General features: G+C 49.5%; 5 protein-coding genes across 5 annotated transcripts; 1 reads left to right on the top strand and 4 right to left on the bottom strand.

Moving 5' to 3' along the window:
• Positions 1-315: 315 nt before the first annotated feature.
• On the bottom strand, positions 316-2,869 carry LAJ45_01814 (uncharacterized protein; the record flags this gene model as incomplete). Its single annotated transcript, XM_046111407.1, has 7 exons — positions 316-633; positions 702-1,211; positions 1,281-1,530; positions 1,594-1,750; positions 1,851-2,220; positions 2,323-2,690; positions 2,758-2,869. 7 exons carry the CDS (start codon positions 2,867-2,869, stop codon positions 316-318), a joined length of 2,085 nt encoding a protein of 694 aa, XP_045975351.1.
• Positions 2,870-4,132: 1,263 nt separating this feature from the next.
• On the top strand, positions 4,133-5,779 carry LAJ45_01813 (uncharacterized protein; the record flags this gene model as incomplete). Its single annotated transcript, XM_046111406.1, has 2 exons — positions 4,133-4,670; positions 4,725-5,779. 2 exons carry the CDS (start codon positions 4,133-4,135, stop codon positions 5,777-5,779), a joined length of 1,593 nt encoding a protein of 530 aa, XP_045975350.1.
• Positions 5,780-8,741: 2,962 nt separating this feature from the next.
• Positions 8,742-9,310, bottom strand: LAJ45_01812 (uncharacterized protein; the record flags this gene model as incomplete). The annotated part of the gene is made up of 5 exons (XM_046111405.1): positions 8,742-8,919; positions 8,980-9,076; positions 9,128-9,132; positions 9,182-9,214; positions 9,279-9,310. The coding sequence occupies 5 exons, from the start codon at positions 9,308-9,310 to the stop codon at positions 8,742-8,744; spliced, it is 345 nt and encodes a 114-aa protein (XP_045975349.1).
• A 423-nt stretch (positions 9,311-9,733) lies between these two features.
• On the bottom strand, positions 9,734-10,688 carry LAJ45_01811 (uncharacterized protein; the record flags this gene model as incomplete). The annotated part of the gene is made up of 4 exons (XM_046111404.1): positions 9,734-9,805; positions 9,879-9,885; positions 9,952-10,124; positions 10,389-10,688. 4 exons carry the CDS (start codon positions 10,686-10,688, stop codon positions 9,734-9,736), a joined length of 552 nt encoding a protein of 183 aa, XP_045975348.1.
• Positions 10,689-11,284: 596 nt separating this feature from the next.
• Positions 11,285-12,957, bottom strand: LAJ45_01810 (uncharacterized protein; the record flags this gene model as incomplete). Its single annotated transcript, XM_046111403.1, has 3 exons — positions 11,285-12,420; positions 12,474-12,647; positions 12,711-12,957. 3 exons carry the CDS (start codon positions 12,955-12,957, stop codon positions 11,285-11,287), a joined length of 1,557 nt encoding a protein of 518 aa, XP_045975347.1.
• Between the last annotated feature and the right edge of the window lie 6,227 nt (positions 12,958-19,184).

Below are 19,184 nucleotides of genomic sequence, written 5' to 3'. Positions count from 1 at the left end.
TCACAGGGAGTTCAATTTGCGCCGGGTGCGGCCGGTTAAGTCGATCACCGAGCCCTAACCCTGCATATTAATCTGGATCATGCGACATCACTCGGATGTCAAGAGCTTCAGAGGGAAAATGTGGGACGACATGGGAAACGCGGAGTGTGAGGGCAGACAATGGAATATGTGATATCTCTGTATGGCAGTCATGTAGTCGTTCTTCATCAATACATTGATATTCTCTTTATATTCTAGCTGGCCATGGCCCAATAGCCAATTGATCATAATCCCTCAAGCCCATGCATTTATATACACTCCCCGCCTCCTCCCACATCAAAACCCCACGATCGGCAACTCCGCCATATGCACCTTCGCCGTCCCATACGGACTCAGCGTCACATTGACCCTCTCCCCCACACACGCGGGGCTCAGCGGCGGCAGCGCGGGCGAATCCAGCGTCACATTCCACGCCACCGCGCATGCGGCAGCAGTGATACTGACGGGCGCGGCCCCGCGCGCAAAGATAGGGCTGGGCAGGTCGGCCATCTTGAGGCCTGCGGAGTTGTCATTGACGGTGAGGTTTGTGGGGTCGATTGCGATGCGCCATTCGCTCGGTGTCTCGAGGATATGATCACGCGTTTCGGGGAGGGTCTGCGGATGTGAGAGATTAGTATATATAGGTTTAGGGAGTGGGGTGAAAGAAAGGGGGTTGGGGGTACCTCTTCTCCTGGCAGCGGCTGGGTGTCGGTCCAGTTTAGTGGCTGGAAGGACTCGGATGAGTACTCGAGATCGAGAGCATATAGTAGAGGTCCGCGGTACACCGCGACACCGCCGGAGCCCCGGGTGACTACATTGACCTCCATCCCCAGCTTTACCTTGACCGTCGTCCTCCCGCTCTTCACTGCCACCTTCTGCAGTGAGTTCTCGTCAGGCGTTAATGCTCCGGCCTTCTTACCATCTACGGAAATACTCGACAAGGCAAGAACAGTCCAGGACGGGATGCGGATATAGAAGTCAAAAGAGGACCTGGCGGTGATGGTGTACACTAGAGTGTCACCGAACGGGTATATCGTATCAACAGACACAGTGACCTTGTTACCGTGGGCGAGCGTCGTCGTGACTTCCGACGGGCTGAGGAGGGCGTGAATGAGCCCGTTGGAGCCGGCCTTGAGGAACGATGTTGCGAGGAACTTGGGGTATCCTTGCGGGTGATTGACCGTGCAGCAAGGCTGTTTAAACAAATTAATCCACCATACCAGATAATTATACTTCACTTTGGGTTTAATGAGAAGACATACAAAATTTGGTTCCAGGCCAAAGGTGTTTCCATACGACACAACGTTATAAAACGGCTTTACCGTCAGGTTCCTCGACCACGGCTGGTTTGTCTGCGTGACGTATTGGTGGCTCCACCAGTCGGGCGATATTGCAGCTGGGAATGCGTTAAAGGCGGCGCGCTCGACGCCGTCGGCGAAGGCGTTGTCGCCCTGGAAGCGGTACAGGTAAGAGAGGGAGAACATTGTCTCCACGGACATGCAGAGCTCAGACCTTCGGGGTAATGATTGTTAGTGCATGAAAAAGGCTGAAGGGAGAGAATATTCATATACATACCCTCTTTGTGGCGAGAGACCCCCGAGATGTTCATCTGCAATGATAGTACCAGAGCTGGACCCATGATATGTATAAGTCCAGTTCACGGCATTCCTCGTCTGCGTCAGGAGCCCGTCCTCTTTCGTCATCCTATACAGCACCGCCGGATATCTCAAAGCTTCAACACAACACCACACCGTCAGCCCAACCCAACCCATCCACTCCCCTCTCCACCCACACCCACCCAAAACCAAAACAATCCACAGAAATCCACATACCCTGCGCCAGATTCACTCCATGCGTAAATCTCGTATCCATAATCGCCGGCGTCCCCACCTTCGGAAACACCCCCTCCACGAAGAACGTCGTCCAATCCCTCTCGCCAACCCTCCCGCCCTCAAACATGAGCTCCATCGTCTCCCAAATGACCTGCTCCTGCCCGCGCGGGTAGTTCTCGTATAACCACTGTAGCGACATGACCAGCTCGTGCGTGCGCGCCAGCCCAAACCGCCACGGGTCGAAATTATCGCCGCTTTGCTGGATCAGCCCCGTGAAGTTGCTCGCCAGCATGTCGTGCGCTAGCACGGTGAACTTGTGCATTGAGTCTACGATGCGCTCTGTCTCGCTCGGGTCCGCTTCTGCGTATTGCTGTACATCAATCATATAAGCACCATGTACCCGCCACAATCATTGACCCGGGTCGACACAACCATCATTGACCCCCTCCCCAGCCAGGCCTAAAACACATACCGTCATCCCAAACAGCACCAACGCCCTGGCCCATATGCCCCTCGTCTCCCTCGTTGTCTCCGGGCCAATCCACCCATCCTCAGCCTGGTGGTCGAGCACATAATCCAGGAAGCTCTTCGCCTGCGCCTTGAGTCTTGCGTCGTCGAGCACATATGCGAGCGGGACAATGTAATTGAACCAGTAGGGCGCAGACTCGTGGAGCTCGCTATACTCCGTGGACCCGCCGAGCCAGGTACTGTCCGAGACGTAGCGGTAAAAGTCGTGTTCGTGGCCGGCGAGCCCCGCGGCGGAGAGGTGCAATTGAGAGGAGAGCCAGCCGCGTGGGCGGATGGCGGTGAGCGGGAGGGGCGTGTAGAGGAAGGGGGATACTGTGGATTATCGGGGTTAGTTTTTGTCTGTGGGCTAGAGCTGGAGGTCTGGAGAAGGAAAGCTTACGGGTGTTTGTACTATTTGACACCGCGCCATTCGTTGCCGGTACCAAAAGACCTCCGACAAACACAGTCGTCACCGCCAGGAACGCAGACGCAGGGACGATTCGGCCAAACATCTTTCACGGTGCCTTTCTACACTGTAGCGCGGTTTGCAACTCTATATTCTAGAAGGACCTGGCTCTTAATAACCGCCAATACTGCGACAACATTGGCCCGAGAAATCGCAGATCCGGAGGCTGTCCGGGAGCTCTTCCAGCTACCGCTCGGCCATTTCAAGACGCGTAGATCGCGGCCGCGGGGAATCCCTGTCATTGCGCAATGAAATACCCCGGAATATCCGGTTATTTAGAGTTGCTCTTGGCCCCGGGAACGGAGTGAAGGGTTTCCCGGATGTGCGGTGGGGGTGGAGGCGCGCTGCGATGCTCACAAGCTGTCACTCGGGGTGGTCAGCTGCGGCTCTGGGCCAGTGATCAATAGGTCTGCATCAGACATGGTGAATCATTCGATGTGCGAGTGACGGGCTGTGACGAGTACAGTGGGTCTCTGTGTGCAAGTAAATGTAAACTGAGCCCATCAGCGCCAGCAACAAAACAGTTCTGCACTGCTTAGACCAGGCCGTTTTACTAAACATCCCGTCTGTCCGTATTGGGCCATATCAGTAGCACTTGCCAAGGGATCTAACTCGTCTAACCCGTCTACCTAACTGAATTAGTAGAATATCAGAATTACATAACTGCAGAATTGTAGAATTGTAGAGATATCAACGCCGCCTTTGCAGTTCTACGAATCTACTGCAGCAGTACTCTACGCCCTGTTTTCCCACATTTCTAGAAATCCAGCAGAGCATCATCACTCTGCAGCCCCATGTGAAATGATGTCATTCCACGCCGCCAGAAAAAGCAACATCACCGACCGCCAAGCCCATCGCCGTTATTCGAGCGCCAACCAAAGCACAAAGACTCTCTCTCCCCCATCTTGCCCGTGCACAGCTAAGCTTTCTCCCCATACTAATCACCACCGGCGGTGGGGAAAGCCACTTTCTCAAGGGCCCAGATCCGACATTGCCGGCAGTCTGCACAGATTCGGTTGTCCTGGGCGCACAAACAATGAGCCGCAAGGGTCGCACGTCCCCCCGCCCCCTCCACGCCTGAGTGTGATAGTGATAGAATCTGCGGTAGGGTGCATGTAGAAATAGAACGACTGACCGAATGCCTGTCTGTCAACCTACCTACCTTCCTGTGAACCTGTAACCTCCACCCCTCTCTTCCCCGTAAACTGCACCTCATCGCTCATCCATCCACTCCTCCAGTTGTCTATCCGTCACCACCACAACCATCATAGTCGCCATCAGGGCTCATCCAGCTTGAGTCGCATTCACGATGCCTCCAAAAACATACGATATAACAATCACTTTCCGCTCGGCTTCCAATCTCCCTATCGCTGACCTTGGCACCCTCGCCTCAGACCCTTATGTTGCTGCAACCTTAACCACACCTGTCTCCATCAGGGACCCAGAGAAGTGTCCGCCACTGCACTTTCGCACACCCACAGTGCGTAATACTACCAACCCTGCCTGGGAGTGTCACTGGGACCTGAGCAATGTTACCAGAGAGGGTACAAAGCTGCGAATCGATGTCCTGGATGAGGATATCAGGAACCATGACGATAGGTTGGGACAAGCAGTTATTGATTTCCAAGAGCTAGAGAATTGGGGCTCGGACCAAGTAAATGAAGGAAGCTATAAGCTTCGAAAGAAGGGTGCTAGCAAAAAAGCAGCAGTGCTAAAGCTGTGTGTCGCGGACATGAAGAAAAAGAAGAAGGTTACGGCTATGATTGTCATGAGGATTGAGGTAAAGGGTGAGACGAGGCTGGCCGAAGGGTTTCAGGACATCAAGAGGGCTTTTACGCGTGGCCCAAGTACGCATTCCAAAAGACCCTGTGATATGTCACAATGTTAACAATATATTCTAGATTACTGGTCCAAACACTTCTCTCCCCTCATCGGCAAAGTAGTCCGCACAAAAGACTCCCCTCAAGGGGAAGACAAAGCCGCAAACTTCTCCTTCGAAGCCAACAAGCTCCAACTCACCGGCCCAGTCCCACCAGAGCTCTACCACAGATACGTAGACTTTGCCCCCTTCGTCACGGCCTATTTTTCTCGCAAAGGCCTCAAAGGCCGTGTCCTCAACCAGGCCTTGCACAGCCAATATAACCATCTATACTGCCATGACCAGAACACAGAGTATGGCTATATCGACAACTCTCCAGACGGTAGAAAGGAGGACAGCAATGCATTAGCAAAGCGATTCCTTGAAATGACCCATTGGAGCGAGGGATACCGCATCTTCACATATGTCATTACGCTCGACGCTGAATGGCACTTTACCGAGACAGGCGACGAGTTCGCAGTTGATCTATTGAGCAAACATAGCTTACACAGCGATGTCAGCAAATATATTGCTTACTCGGGCGAATTCTTTATAAGGAGGATACATAACCATCACGTGCATCATCCTCATCAAGCCCACGGGGATGACGCAAACCATCACGATAAGGAAGCAGTCTACCACGGTGCAGACGCAATTGCATCCCCCGATGGGGAGTCCAAACACACGGACCACCACCCGTCCCATTACGAACTCGTCATCGATAATGACTCTGGCACCTACCGTCCCAAAGAGGAGCTCCTTCCAAAGCTCAAGAGCTTCCTGGAATCTAACTTGAATGGTATCGGTGCAGTTACCACCTACCATTGCTTCGATAAGAAACTCGAAGAGCTCAAGAAGGAACGGAAGGATGCGAAGCACAAAGAGGGACATCGAGTCTTTAGGCAGCGCAGCATTTCTAGTAATGGAAGCAGCATTAGCAGTAGCGATGTGGAAGAGCTCGATACAGGAAAGGAGGGGAACATATTCAAGAGGCAGTGGTCCAAATGGATGATGAGCGGCAGCACTGCACCCACTGCACCGACTGCACCGACTGCACCAGCTGCACCAGATGGACAGGGTGGGGGAACTTCGAGTTGATGGTACGGGTTCCGGGAGTGGTGGTGGGGGAAGAAGGGGGAGCAGGGGTGGAGAGGCGAGGAGTGGTGGGGTTAGTGAGTGAGCGAGTGAGTGAGCGAGTGAGTGCCGAGTGAGTAATCACGCGGAGTAGCTTTGCAGAGTTACTTCATGGGGTCGAGGCGGTAATACGGTGCCTGAGCCTAAGAGCCATGTTTCCCTATTTTTCTCCACTGGTTTTCTATGACCATTTGTCTATCCATTTACTTTTCTTCTTTGTGTTCCTTGCTTTTTGCTTCGATTGATGCTCCCGGTGCGAGTTTGTATATTTATCGACTGGTTTGCTTGTTTGGGATACCTTGATGTAGTACGTTAGTTCTGAGTTTTAATGTCTAATGATTGGGAGGGCAGGTTTATAGCTTGATCTTTACCGAAAGGGATATACTTCGTATATATCCTTAGAACTACTAGATTAGCATAGCTAGATGAATTCGAGTCATGGATTGTCACTCGAGCACTTTGCAGCCAAACTTACTTTTGTATTTTCACGACCATCTGATTGTATTGTGTATCAGAGGTCTGATAACTGAAGCCTTCGATTGGATTCTCAGGCGTGGGTTTGGTAAATTTAGAGCAAGAGACGGTGGGGACTCTTGGTGCCAGATTTCTGGTTTGATAATAGTGACTTGTCCTCTGCCTTGAGAACAACATACATCACCTGTGAGGGCTTGTTCATCCGGGATAAAGGGCTGGGCACGGTCCGTCAAGAGCCACGATTCTATGGATTGTGACAGTACATAGCGCTCGGCTCGGCTCGTCTTGTCCCGGACCAAACCGGCTCCAGCCGCAGAGGGAAGCACCAAGAGACCGAATAACCACATAGCCTCCTCCCCCCCCCCCCCCCAACCAACGGCTCATGAAGCTACAATTCATAACTCAATGTCACCGGCTAACTTACTTCGCTGACCCGCCCCCAACAGCTGATTTCTACATAATAGTAAACTCGAGAACCGACTTGTTCCTTCGACATGCCGCGCAATCAACGAGAGCTTTGGCTTTTGGGGTTCGCTTTGAGGTTCGGACTACAAGAGTAACGAGATCAAATCCAAAAGAAAATTTGTATTTCTAGCTTTCCGTTTTGCGCATAGATAGCGTCACTTCCGTTCAGCGAAGGGTCCGTAGAACGGGTCACAGCATGTCACTCGCGCCAAGCCCCATAACCCAACCGTTACGAGCACAAAAGCAGTGTAGTCCACGGGGCCATGAAACTATATTTTTCAAAGTTTATTTGTTACTGTGCTTTACCAAGTCTAGGAATCAACTCACCCCCTCAAAAGAAAATAAAAGGCACGCCCGGCAGTCCCAAGCCCCTCAAAGGGCCGAGCTTCCTTGAGGGTGCAGCCATTCCCCGCCGTGACTACATCAACTTTGGTACCGAATTATTTGCCTATAAAATAGCACCAAGGACGAAATATAGGCAAGTTCTCTAGGGGCTCCAACTCTACATGCTGAACACCCAGTGCCATGCTGTACCATGAATAAGCCACCACTCTTCCAATCTATAGCCCGTACGTATTACCTTTCAGGTGTCGGCTATCGCGATTTCACCGGTCCATTAAGGAAGTCTTGGTATCGTCGGAGTTTCGCGAACGCGTTAGTAGAGGAATTCATGGGGGTTTTGTATCCGGGGGTATTAATGAACACTGGCTACTGTACATGTAGTCATGATCATTGACTATGGCTCAAGCGGGGATCCAATGTGGTTGAATGTTAGCGCTCGGGCCTTCGAGTTTGCTCTTGGCCGCTACGTGTCGTCTACACCCAAGTACTTGCCCGCTCTTCCAGGCGGTTGCACGCACAACACAGCAGTCTCCCCACACAAAAAAATCATTTACTGAAACTGCTCTAGGAAGAAGATTCCCTAATCAGTGCGTCACTCAGCGGATTCTTTTCCAACACTCCGAGGCTCTATATATCTTCACACGATATTCTAATACCCCACTTACACGACAAATCTTAGGCGCTAGTGATATTCGTTCCAGACCGTTTACTTTGGACGCTCCGCTTATGGAGCTCTTTTCACCTTCATCCGATAAATTCTTTCACCCCTAGCGCGGATATCTAGGTTGCCAGGCCAGATAAAAGACAAAATATTACCCGATGAAAATAACAACAATAACAGTGGTGCATGTAATTAGCATGCTACATTGAGAGAGGTATCACGCCAGCTCCATGTAGCACAAAGAGCTCACGATGAGGAGGCTACTCTATATATAAAAAGCCACCAGCTCGTGTGGAAGGCGGGGAGACACCCCACGAGAACGATGTTCTTGAGAGTTGTCGCATCGATTCTCTGGACTCTACTAGTCCGCGCATAAGCATCTCGCTGTGTCTTATTGTCGCCCTAGCTATACACCTTGAGTGATAAATTTAGGTAATCATAAAACCCTGATTCTTCATGTGTTAACTAACTCTTAATTTCATTCACGCCCTATCACTCGGATATCCGTCCTCTGATAGGCACCGGCGATTACCATTTTAGGTGACGCATATGTTCCGTCACAGTCGCAAATATTGGCTATTTCCCAATCCGAGGGTCCAGTGGCCGATTGAGACGATTATCTATTTCGCGTCACAAGACATTAGGTTTCACGGTCTTGAATACGAACCATTCAACCCGTATTACCACCAAGGGACCCTCAGTGGCTTTCGGCCAAAATCCAATCGACTGCCAATCTTGGCGAACAGGACAACTGAATTGTCAGTGGGCTAGCCTTCTAGTCAATGACATATTCGTGACTAGGACGGAACACATACTCTACTCGAGTACATGTATCCACTTAAGAATGTGGTATATAACCTTCAAGAGCCTTACTTTATGCAAATGCAGAACAGGTGCGGTCATTATTTGGGTGGCGGGCTCGGCGACCCTCCGAAATTGCCGAACCCACCCCCACCCCCCTTGGTCTAGCATGTATCGCCCCGATTAACCCACTTTGCGGCTTGCCGGATGCACGGCTAAGCCGAACGCCAAAAACATTCCAGATAGCCACACAAGGGATCTCTGAGGCTTTGTGGCAACTACGGCGTCTTTGAAACAGAGGAAATGATTGTCGCAGACAAATCCGGCGTCATAGTGAGACGAACATTCGTGAATATAACTGCTTGATGAGTTCAATCGAGTGATCCTGCATGATTTAAATCGATCTTCATACGAAACCCACCCAGAATTCACGCCTGCTATGTTTGACAAAATGATACATGGGAATAGGAATCTCAGATCAACCAACTCTGATATGCACGCGTAGGAGAACATCTTTCCTGGTGCTTCTTAGTATCCTCTTCAACATTTGCAAGTAGCGATAATTTTACCAGTACTACTTGTTCATCGTTCGATTCTTTGTCCCTTCCGTCAAAAACAAGAACACAACGGATTCCTTTTGGCGGAAATTGCCGGCGCTTATTGACGTTAACATGATGCGGCGGCAGCGACAGCGGTGACAATTGAACAATCGATACATACGCCCAGGATTCACGATGCAGGAACCGTATCATGCAAAATCAGGGTGGTTGGTCCAAAGTAGTAATCGATATGTAGATATCTTTACGTTGCAGATCCCCCTTTTCTGTGCTGCTGTTCCTCCATCCCGTGTGCGGTGCTAGCTGAGATGTAGACAACGGCACACTATCTTCATTTTGCTGATAGCAGCTTTCAATCATGATTCGTCCCAACGCCGTGCGCGTGTGCCTACAGGTTGTTGGTTCCGCATGTCCAGGCCACGATTTTAGGGTAATAATACCTGCATTCGGAACCGATGATCAAAGCAGGATTCTTCTCTCTAATCTGAAATTGAAAACACCAGAGAGATGGGAGGACTTAGGTATTTGCGCCCCCACGATACACAGCTACATGTTACTGAATGTATTCCTTGCCCCACGTCACTTGCGCAACTGAAATCGGGTCTCACGGAATCACTCTTAATACGTCCCTGGATTACTCAGCTGTGGGCCATAAGCGAGCCTAAGGGGAACATCACTACATCGAAATGCCTATGTAACGACTTGTAAATACTGAATTTGAGGCACGCGGCATTTCTCACCGGCCAAGAATTTCGATACTTACCTCTACTCTGATGCCCAAGCCACCTTCGTCATCTGAGAAAAGGGAGTCCAAGCGGCGACAGCGCAATACCTACATCAACACAGGGCATAATTCCCGGGCGTGATCCAGAGGCACCGCAACATCTATGGCGATTCCAACGTGTGGCGATGGAGTTCTCCGAGCAGATGAAGGCATCGTGATTGGGGAGTTTGAGACCTTCGTCATGAGATTAAAGTTGCCCGTAAATTCAGAGGATCGACAGAGGCGCTAATGAATGCTTGCAGTGTGCGCAAATCAGAAAATGCGGGGAAGCTTGTGTAGTACAAGAGAGGTAACTCTACATGTAGCTACGCTGCTCTAGGTACTGCGGTAGTACTCGGGGCAGGTAAGAACCTGAAAATGACTTTTGATGGTAACAACCTCTGATTCGCGGCTGGCGAAAAGCTACATCAAATTGAGCACCTGCTTGCAGCTTGCATTTTCAGGTTCTTATTGCCTGCCCCGAGTATGTAGGTACTTTTTTCTACATACCCTGGATACCCCTGCCCAATCATCAGGCCCGAGCACTCGCTGCACATCTAGCACATCTAAGACAGAAAGAAAGAAGAAACAAGCACAAGCTGTCAACAGGATTTGATCATTTTTGCTTTCTTTTCTCTGGTGGTAAAAAAAGCCACGGAGGGGGACAATTTCGGGTGACTTGTCCGATGGGCTGAGTGGGCCGAGGAAGTGCTGTTCCAAAGTAGTTACAGTGATCGTAACGTAAGCATTGACTGACTGACAGCTGTAAGTAGGACATGCCTTCTTGGGCGCAGTGGAAAGAAAGTCCATCCATCCTCAGGTACGGCCTTTACCTCCGGGGGAAGAGCTCTTCCGGGGGGTGTTCAATCGTTTGTAACTATTGGGTATAACATGGCAGAGTCGACACAGCGTCTGTCTGTCGTAGGACGTCGTCGGTGCGGGAAGGCAGCTAGGTCCTAAAACATCACCTACCACCACACCAAGGGTGGGTTTGGTACCTTCTTGGCGCGGTCTTGGCAAATCCAAAAAAAGAAAGTAATCACCCGACCGCACTTGAAACGTTCTGCGTTGGAATCGAGATCGTCCAGAAGCAGATTGCCGATAATAGATGGATAGACAGACAAGGAATTGAATCTTGAAAATATCACTCGCAATTCACAATCACAATGGGAATATTTGGGGACTCGTAGAAAATTCCGTTTACACGTTGACTTCTTGAAGTTACATCCAAAGTAACTGCTAACTAAATACATTACATTCACCAGACATGAACCAAGCATTGCTCATCCTATAAAAAAAAACCTGTAGAGAAAATAAACCCAAGATACAAGCGAAAAAACAAGGGGTCTCAGGCGAGTTTGATAAACCAAAACAAATAAACAAAGTGAGGTCTAAGAGCAAAACGCTTAAGCACGGTCAATATGAGCCGCCTCAGCAGACTTGACATCACCAGCAAACTCATCCTTCTGGTGGTGGGCACCAAAGTTGACCTCAGGCTGGAAGCCGCGTGACTGCCAGGCCTTGTCAACCTTCTCATACATCTGGTCGACATCCTCGAGGGAGAGTCCCTTGGTCTCGTAGATCATGAGGTAAACGAAGGCGATACAGAAGAAGCAGCATCCACCCCAGACGAAGAACACCTTTGCTCCCATGTTGGCGTTACCGGGACCATCGTCAACCATGTAGGGAGTGGCGAAACCGATGGCGAAGTTGAGGAGCCAGTTGGTGGCAGTGGTCATGGAAAGACACTTGGCACGGACCTTGAGAGGGAAGATCTCACCAGTAACGACCCAGGCGACGGGACCCCAAGAGACGGCGAAGAAGAAGATGTAGAAGCAGACGAAAGCAATGAGGACCTTGTTGGCAACATCAGTGAAGACGGTGACACCGACAATGGCGACAATGAACTCGCAGACACACATTCCAATGGCTCCCAGGAGAAGGAGACGGCGACGACCAAGCCTCTCAACAAGGTAGAGACCGGGAATGGTGGAGACGACGTTGACCAAGTTGGTGATGAGACCGATCAAGAAGGCATTCTCAATACCAGTGTTCTTGAAAAACTGAGTTCCGTAGTAGAAGATGAAGTTGATACCAGTGAGCTGCTGAAGAGCCTGGAGACCGCATCCAGTCAAAAGCCTCTTGAGCATCTTCGGGGAGAAACAATCGGCATAAGTAGCCTGGCCAAGAGACATCTCATACTCGTGAATAGCCTTGATCTCATTAAGCTCCTCGATAATAGCGGGGTGGTCTGGGGGGAGAGAACGGAGACGGCTCATCGACCTGGCGGCACCTTCGTAGTTGTCCTTCTTGATGAGGAAGCGGGGGGTCTCGGGAAGGATGAACATTCCGATGGAGAGAATGATGGCCCAGAGGAACTGGATGGCGAGAGGAATACGGTAGGAGCCGGTGTCATTACGGTTGTGGGTGCCCTGGTTGGCGCAGGCAGCCAACAAAAGACCGATGGTGATAGCCAATTGGTAACAACCGACAATTGTTCCTCTGATCCACTTTGGTGAAGTCTCGGACTGGTACATGGGCACTGAAAGATTGTTAGTATAAAGAAGTAGATATCAAAAGATGTGAAGAACTTACCAAGAGCAGAAACCAAACCAACACCGAAACCAGCGAGAAGACGACCAACAACCATAAGTGGGATGGCAGTAGAGGCAACCTGGAAGGCAACACCGACAGAGAAGACACCACAGGCAGCAATGAGACCCATACGACGACCCAACATGTCTCCAACTGGGGAGGCAGTAAGAGCACCTAGAAATCGACTAGTTAGAAACCATGATTGCGTGATCAAGTGTGAAGCGATTTTCTACATACCAAAGAAGGTACCAGCGGAAAGAATAGAGACAACCAGTGAGGTCTGCGAAGAAGTCAAAGCAAGGTTTCCTTCGGAGTTTCTTTCGGTTCCAAACTCATTCTGGAAGTAGTCCATGGCAAGAATACCGTTGATACTACCAGTATCATATCCGAAAAGAATACCTCCGAATGCCACGAAGATACCAATCAAGATGGCCGGGAGGGTCTTTCCCTCCTCACCGGCAGGCTTTCTGATCATGAAACCCATCGTGTATGTAACAGCGGTTGCGAGCTGGTTTGAGTTGTCGAAAGAGAACGGTGGAGTTGGCTGCTGTCCTCCTCTCTTAAGATGCTTGACAAGTTGGTAGGTGGAATGGTGATTCAGAGGAGGAAGGGAGCGAGGAATATATAATGATTTCAGAGATACCTCACACACACACCCCCCCCCCACCCCCTACTGACCGCCTGCAGTGATCAAAGAAATCGCATTAATCCATGGCCTGGCCGTGGAGCCCCGCATAATTTGACTTCCCCCTGTTAGTCCAGTACAGATATGTCTTGGAACTAGAGTGATAAATATGCGGAGAGCGCGTGATGGTATTTTCTTAGCTTAGGTGGGGGAAATAATTGCCTCCAGAGCAAGCTAAAGCAAAGTACCACTACTCTACTGAAATGAGACCCTGCCTCTTCCACCTCTGATGGCGGGGCCCCCGAAATCTGTTATACGCAAACCCATGTCGATATACCCGGAGAGAACGAAAAAAAAATCTGATTTCCCAGCCGTCAGGATATTGCAAACCCTACGGCGAGCTTGAAACCCAACTGGTTGAACTTATTTGTTTCACTACACGTGACTTAGATGCTTTTGATGATTGTCAACCTTAAACGGGCATAGTTTTGAGAAAATAGTCCGCGGCATCTACAATTTGGAACAGGGAGGCTGGGTCTTGCCACAAGAGTTCCCAAGACAGCGTCTAGAGCTCTAACTGTGGAACTGCATACCTGCCCGTTTGGAGGATCACGATGGCCCCAAGCAGTGGGTCCACTCACTCTGGAAGCAGAGTAAGAAGAACACAGACACAGACACTGTCTAGGATTTCAAAACTCGAAACTCGAAACTCGACAACTCTAAAACTCAATGCCTACGGTGACAGAGAGTCCCACGACATTCGCCAAAAAACATAGAACCTGAACAACTGAAAATCCCGCGGCGGATCTTCGGCCAAAATAACTCTAAGCATGCGGCACCACATACACTTACACAAATATTATTATCCAGGTACGTCACTTCATTAGGGAGCTCATTTCACACAGCAAAAGCAGCATGTGGGTTTTGCTGTGGTGGTCTTAGTCAATGCTAGGTGGTAGCACATTGATATTGTGGCTTTTCCGTACCAAGCAAAAGCTTGTGATGAATGTGGTGCAGCTCAGGTTGAACCGGAAAAATAGCATTGAAGCTATTAAAATCCACTGTTAGATAGTAGATAGCGGAGCTATGAGTTTAGGTAATTTGAGTAATTGGGACTCGAAACTAAGGATGAAATGATAGGTGTCAACATCCAGAGAAAGAGCTGGAGGATACTTTCTCCACGATACTTTCCCCTCAAATCGATCCCAGAATTCCCCACAACATCTTCTCTCCATGATTTGGGAAACCTGGGAAAACCTGGGGAACGAAAATCAAATTAAATTCGCCACAAGTGTGTGTGAAGGTAGATTTGTGAAGTGCAGCAGCAGCAGCGACAAGGTCGCATGTGTTGATGGGCGGGCCATGCTGTTGGCATGGGTAGGTTGCCGAGCCTGTTCTGTTCCGTTGCACAGAAAGTCAAGGCTTGTGTTTCTCACCTGCAGCTAAAGGGAAGAGGTTCACTCGCACACCCTCAAAGCAGACCAAGCCACGACCGACGGGGAGGAAGTTTTTCCTTGAAGGACTTTTCTCCGATGTTCGCTGCAACCAACCAACCAACCATGTCCGTTTCCTTCTTTTCTTCCTTTTTCGCTTTTTTTTTCTTGCTTTTTTTTTTTTACTTAGTGTGTATCGGCTCCGGTTTCCCTCGTGACCGCAGTCGGTGGCTGCTGTCTGCTTAGTCCGTTCTCGACCCTTAAGCGCAAGCGCTGTTTTTGTGTGGCGATATTTTGGCAGGCTGACAGAAAAAATCATTTCGCGATGTAAATAACGCCGCCACAGAGATGAAAAATAATCAGGCCAAAAGGTGGTCCTGACTTGCAGTGAAATAGACAAGACACATGACGAAGGTGGTACGATGGCGACGAAGGTCAAAGAGCAAATCAAGGAGCCTCATGGTCATCATCACCATCTTTGATATCACGAAACTCAATCCCCGCCAGGGCTTGACCGGCGAACTCAAGCGAAATAATTAATTCCAGGACAATATCAGGGTTTCAAGGCGAGGCCCAAAGAAAAAAAAGAGACGCCAATTTTAGGTTCAATTTGTTTGCCCCTTACCTGGGGTCTCCCCCATACCCCAAATTATCGCTATTAGATAACTTTTTTATGGTTATTCCGGCCCCCTGCTTGCAGAAGTCGCAGGGGTGTCCAGGTCGAATTTCCCCGGCCGGCCGCAACACCGGTGTCGGCTCCACTTTTATCCGTTATAGTCGGTAGCTAGGTACAGTTACCAGGGTCTCGGGAGCATAGCCTATGTGCCCCGACACACGCATATGGGGTAGCAGAACCAAACAGTTGTTCGATTTAACTGCTACTGTCGTTGAAGTTGCGTGAACGGTTGAATTATTTATGGCTTACAGCGCCATTGGTAACGAGGTTCCCTGATATCTAGGATTTTGAGCGGGCTACCGCGCGAGATCAGTGGGTACCTGGTCGAGTGGGTGTTTGATACTCTACCGCGACAGCCTGTACCACAATCTACAGAGTTCGCGTACATGATCCGCTACCTCGCCAAAGTCATGGAGAGATAGGAAAAAACGCTTTTTGCACTTTGAGCTCGGATGGCCTGCTGGGATTGACGGACGTTGTCGGTTTTGCACCAGCAAAGGGCCAAGTACACACGCAGATTTCCGGCCGGCCGGGTACAAAAAAGCCACTTCCTGTCCGATCTCGCAGGCCAAGGAAAAAGAACAAGAAAAAAAATCGCTGTGATGGGGGTACGTATTGGCACGATGATGGAGTGAGGGAGGGAGGGGACGGTGGTCGGAGGTTTTGTTTTTCCCCCGCATAACCGCTTGCATATGCATGGCGCAAGAGGCAAGCGAGAGTGAAACCCTCTGGAGTAAAGCAGAGCAGAGTATGTAATAGAGCAGCATCATGTATGTCGAGCTCTCTATGGTAGGTAGTATGTACCTACTCTAGAGCCGCTCAAACCCTCACCACCACTTTCCCCACTCTCCACTCTCCCAGTCTCCACAGTTTCTCCTCCTCCTCTCCAACTCTAAAGGTTATCTGTCTACGAAGCGAAATGGGGGGTTAGCATGTTAGGTATTCCTGTAATCGGAATACGCATGTGTATTAACTAGCATGAATCATGATTAGTTATCTATATATCATGAGCATGAGGCATATCGATATGAGGGGTAAAATAGAATAAGATTAAAGAGAGGCTCTACTACGAGTAGAGTAAGGGACGAAAACCAGAGTAACGTCCAAGCCAAGGATCCCCGGCCGGCCGTTATCGGCACGCTATTTGGAAGGGGTATTCTCTTGTGACACTCGATGGCAAGGAGAAGAAGAAGGCCCCCAAACTCCAAAAGAAAGATACCTAGGTACAATTAGAATAAGGCAAAACGCGTAAGCTTTGGCGCGAGTCGATGATAGAGTGCATACATCTACATCTTTTTGCCAAATTTCCAAGAAAGCCTCCTCTCCGTTGACACTTGACGTCGCCGTTATCGTTGTCGTTCGACGTTGGCATAAACGGGCCTAGCTTAGTAGGCGTCTAGTCTCTAAGTCAGATCTAGATCTAGAGAAAACGAGCGAAAACGCGGGCGGGCCCCAAACCCAAACCCAACCAAGAAGCTAGTGCATTGTGCGGAGAAAGTTTTTTCCCCAGCCTGTCCGGTACAGCGAGGAGTGGGTTTGGTAGCTAACTAGGACAACGCTCCGCAACCGGCACCCTGTCCGGCGGCGACCAAATCCTAGCAACCCACTCAACTCGACTCTACTAATCCTTAGCAACAATCCCAACCACCACCAACACCCCCTTCCTCGACTCGTCTCGACTCCATAATTCTTCACACTATCGGTAGCGCAAAACAAATGGCTTTTGTTCGTCTCTCTCTCCACAGCCTCCAAAGGGCCGTCGGGCTTTCTCCACTTCTCCCCGCACTTCAAGGGATGAAGTGAAAAAAAAAATAACACTACCAACCGCATCCCAAATAACGTGCCTACCATGAACTTCTGCCCTTGTTTGTGGGGAGTTTGGGGAAGCGCTAATTTCTAAGCATAAGATTTTAGGGGGGCCTATGCGAAAGAGAGCATTACTCTAATTTATCGTCGCCGCAAGTAATTACCTATTCGAGACCGAATACTTACATTTCCCTACAGCCCAAATAAAGGAGGTAGGAATAAGATCGTGAGATTTCTTTCATGAGAAATAAAGGTCACCTGCCCACCTGCCTTGACGGGCCAGGCTGTCACGGCTGTGAAGGGGCTGTGAAACAAATTCGATCCTAAGGGATGGAAACAATTTCTGCTAGACCTAATTATACACATATCAAACTCTAGATCTTACGATCTTGCATCAGCTCTTCCCCGCTTCTCTGCGGAGTTTCCGTAAGCACTCCAGATTTCAGAGTTCCCAGCGCCCAGGGAAGGGAGGATTTCAGTAAGACAGAGTGGCATACATATAGCAGAACCTACTTTGACATGTAGAGTGATTTTGGTAGGTTGATAAGTTCCCCAGATCGTGGAGAAAGGCCCATGTTGTGCTGGTGGCAGGATATTCGCGCAGATATCTGTACTGTGATCATGAGTGCAACCTACGTGCCTACACAGGCCCGGGTTCTAGGAGTGACAGGTTGATCGATTGATTGATCCCTTACCTTCCTGTTGCTGTGTTTGACCCAGAAATTCACGAGCCGTGGGACTGGAAATGGTAGATCAATTGCCAGAGATATCAGATTTTAGGAAGGTTTCATTATTTCCTTCTTTTTTCTTCGGAGGTGCTGTCAAGAAGGAGGTTTATGCCCGTGGCCATATTTGTTAATTCTGCACCACACTTTCGTAACGATCAATGACGTAGCTGCATAGAGCTTATTCGCTCAACCCATATGATTATGATTATATTTGGAGAAGCTAATATTTGCTGTCCTTCCTCGCAATACGATGTTGCTGCGATTAGACTGGATGAGGGAGATAGCTATTATGTAAAGTTAGTTCTGGTGCTATTGCAGGGACTTTATGGACATTACTGCATGTATACTTATGTCGCTCGTCCAAACATGTGCCTACATATATCATTACTCACGATATCGATATAGAGTACTTCTATCCATACGGAAAAAACACTACTCGTAGCTTTATAGCGTTTCCGAACACGACCAATATTGCATGACATACGAAAAAGCGCCAAATCCACCTTTTTATATATCATACAATATTGGTCGTGTTCGGAAACGCTATAAAGCTACGAGTACCCGAACGTTAGATGAAGCCTTACAAGGCTAACCAATTGCATTTGAAGTCGATCCCGCCGCAGGAAGATCTCGCGAAAGCCATGTGGCCATAGCCGGAGTTATGTGCACCGAACCTGCTTGCACGTTATATCTGGTTTCTTTTTTCTTAATTTCTCCGGCCCGAGGCCTAGGTGCGGGGGAATTTAAAGTTTAGGATAGCCCATTAATTCCCCTTCCCCATGATATGCATGCGTGCCACGAGGAAGGCGCTTCCCAGGCTTGCCGTTATATATTTATATACCTTGAGATGGTCAATCCGGATGTCTGGCTCGGAGTCTATAGCTTCACCGGAACGGTTACTGAGTTAGGAAAGGTACCCGGATACGGAGGATTTGAAATTCTCCGCACGTTTCCTCCTTTGCAGCGGGGAGTGGGGTATGTAGATCTGTTGCTCCGGCACTGCAGAGAGCGCTTCTAGAAGTATGGATGTCGTGTGATATATTCAAGCTTTTAAGCCTTGGTTGTTTTTTTGGCTGATATCAAACAATACATCACCAATGCGTGATTGCACATGATTCCTAGGCATTGTGTGTGTGCTCCGCAGAGCATTCAATTAGCCCGCTTCTATTGAATTATTTCCCCCGAGTATAATCCGCGCTGCAGGTTATTTAGGCTCTCACTCCATCATATGTGCAATTGCTTTGAATACGAGCTCTAGTCGAGTGATATTTCATGATTGGTGGCTTCGTGGTTTCCCCGACATATGATCCCGCTAACACCCGATTCGGAATGGACCGAGTGGCCGTGGTGGCGACACAGACCTGATTTGGGGCTGAAAAATCTCCAAGGCCGTTTTCAAGTGAGAGTCGCACCGACATCTACGAGTCATGTACCAAGTATATG

The sequence above is a fragment of the Morchella importuna genome, assembly GCF_003444635.1.
Source record: "Morchella importuna strain M04M26 chromosome Unknown Morimp01GS003, whole genome shotgun sequence".
NCBI lineage: Eukaryota > Fungi > Ascomycota > Pezizomycetes > Pezizales > Morchellaceae > Morchella > Morchella importuna.
This window is presented reverse-complemented; position numbering and strand designations above follow the sequence as displayed.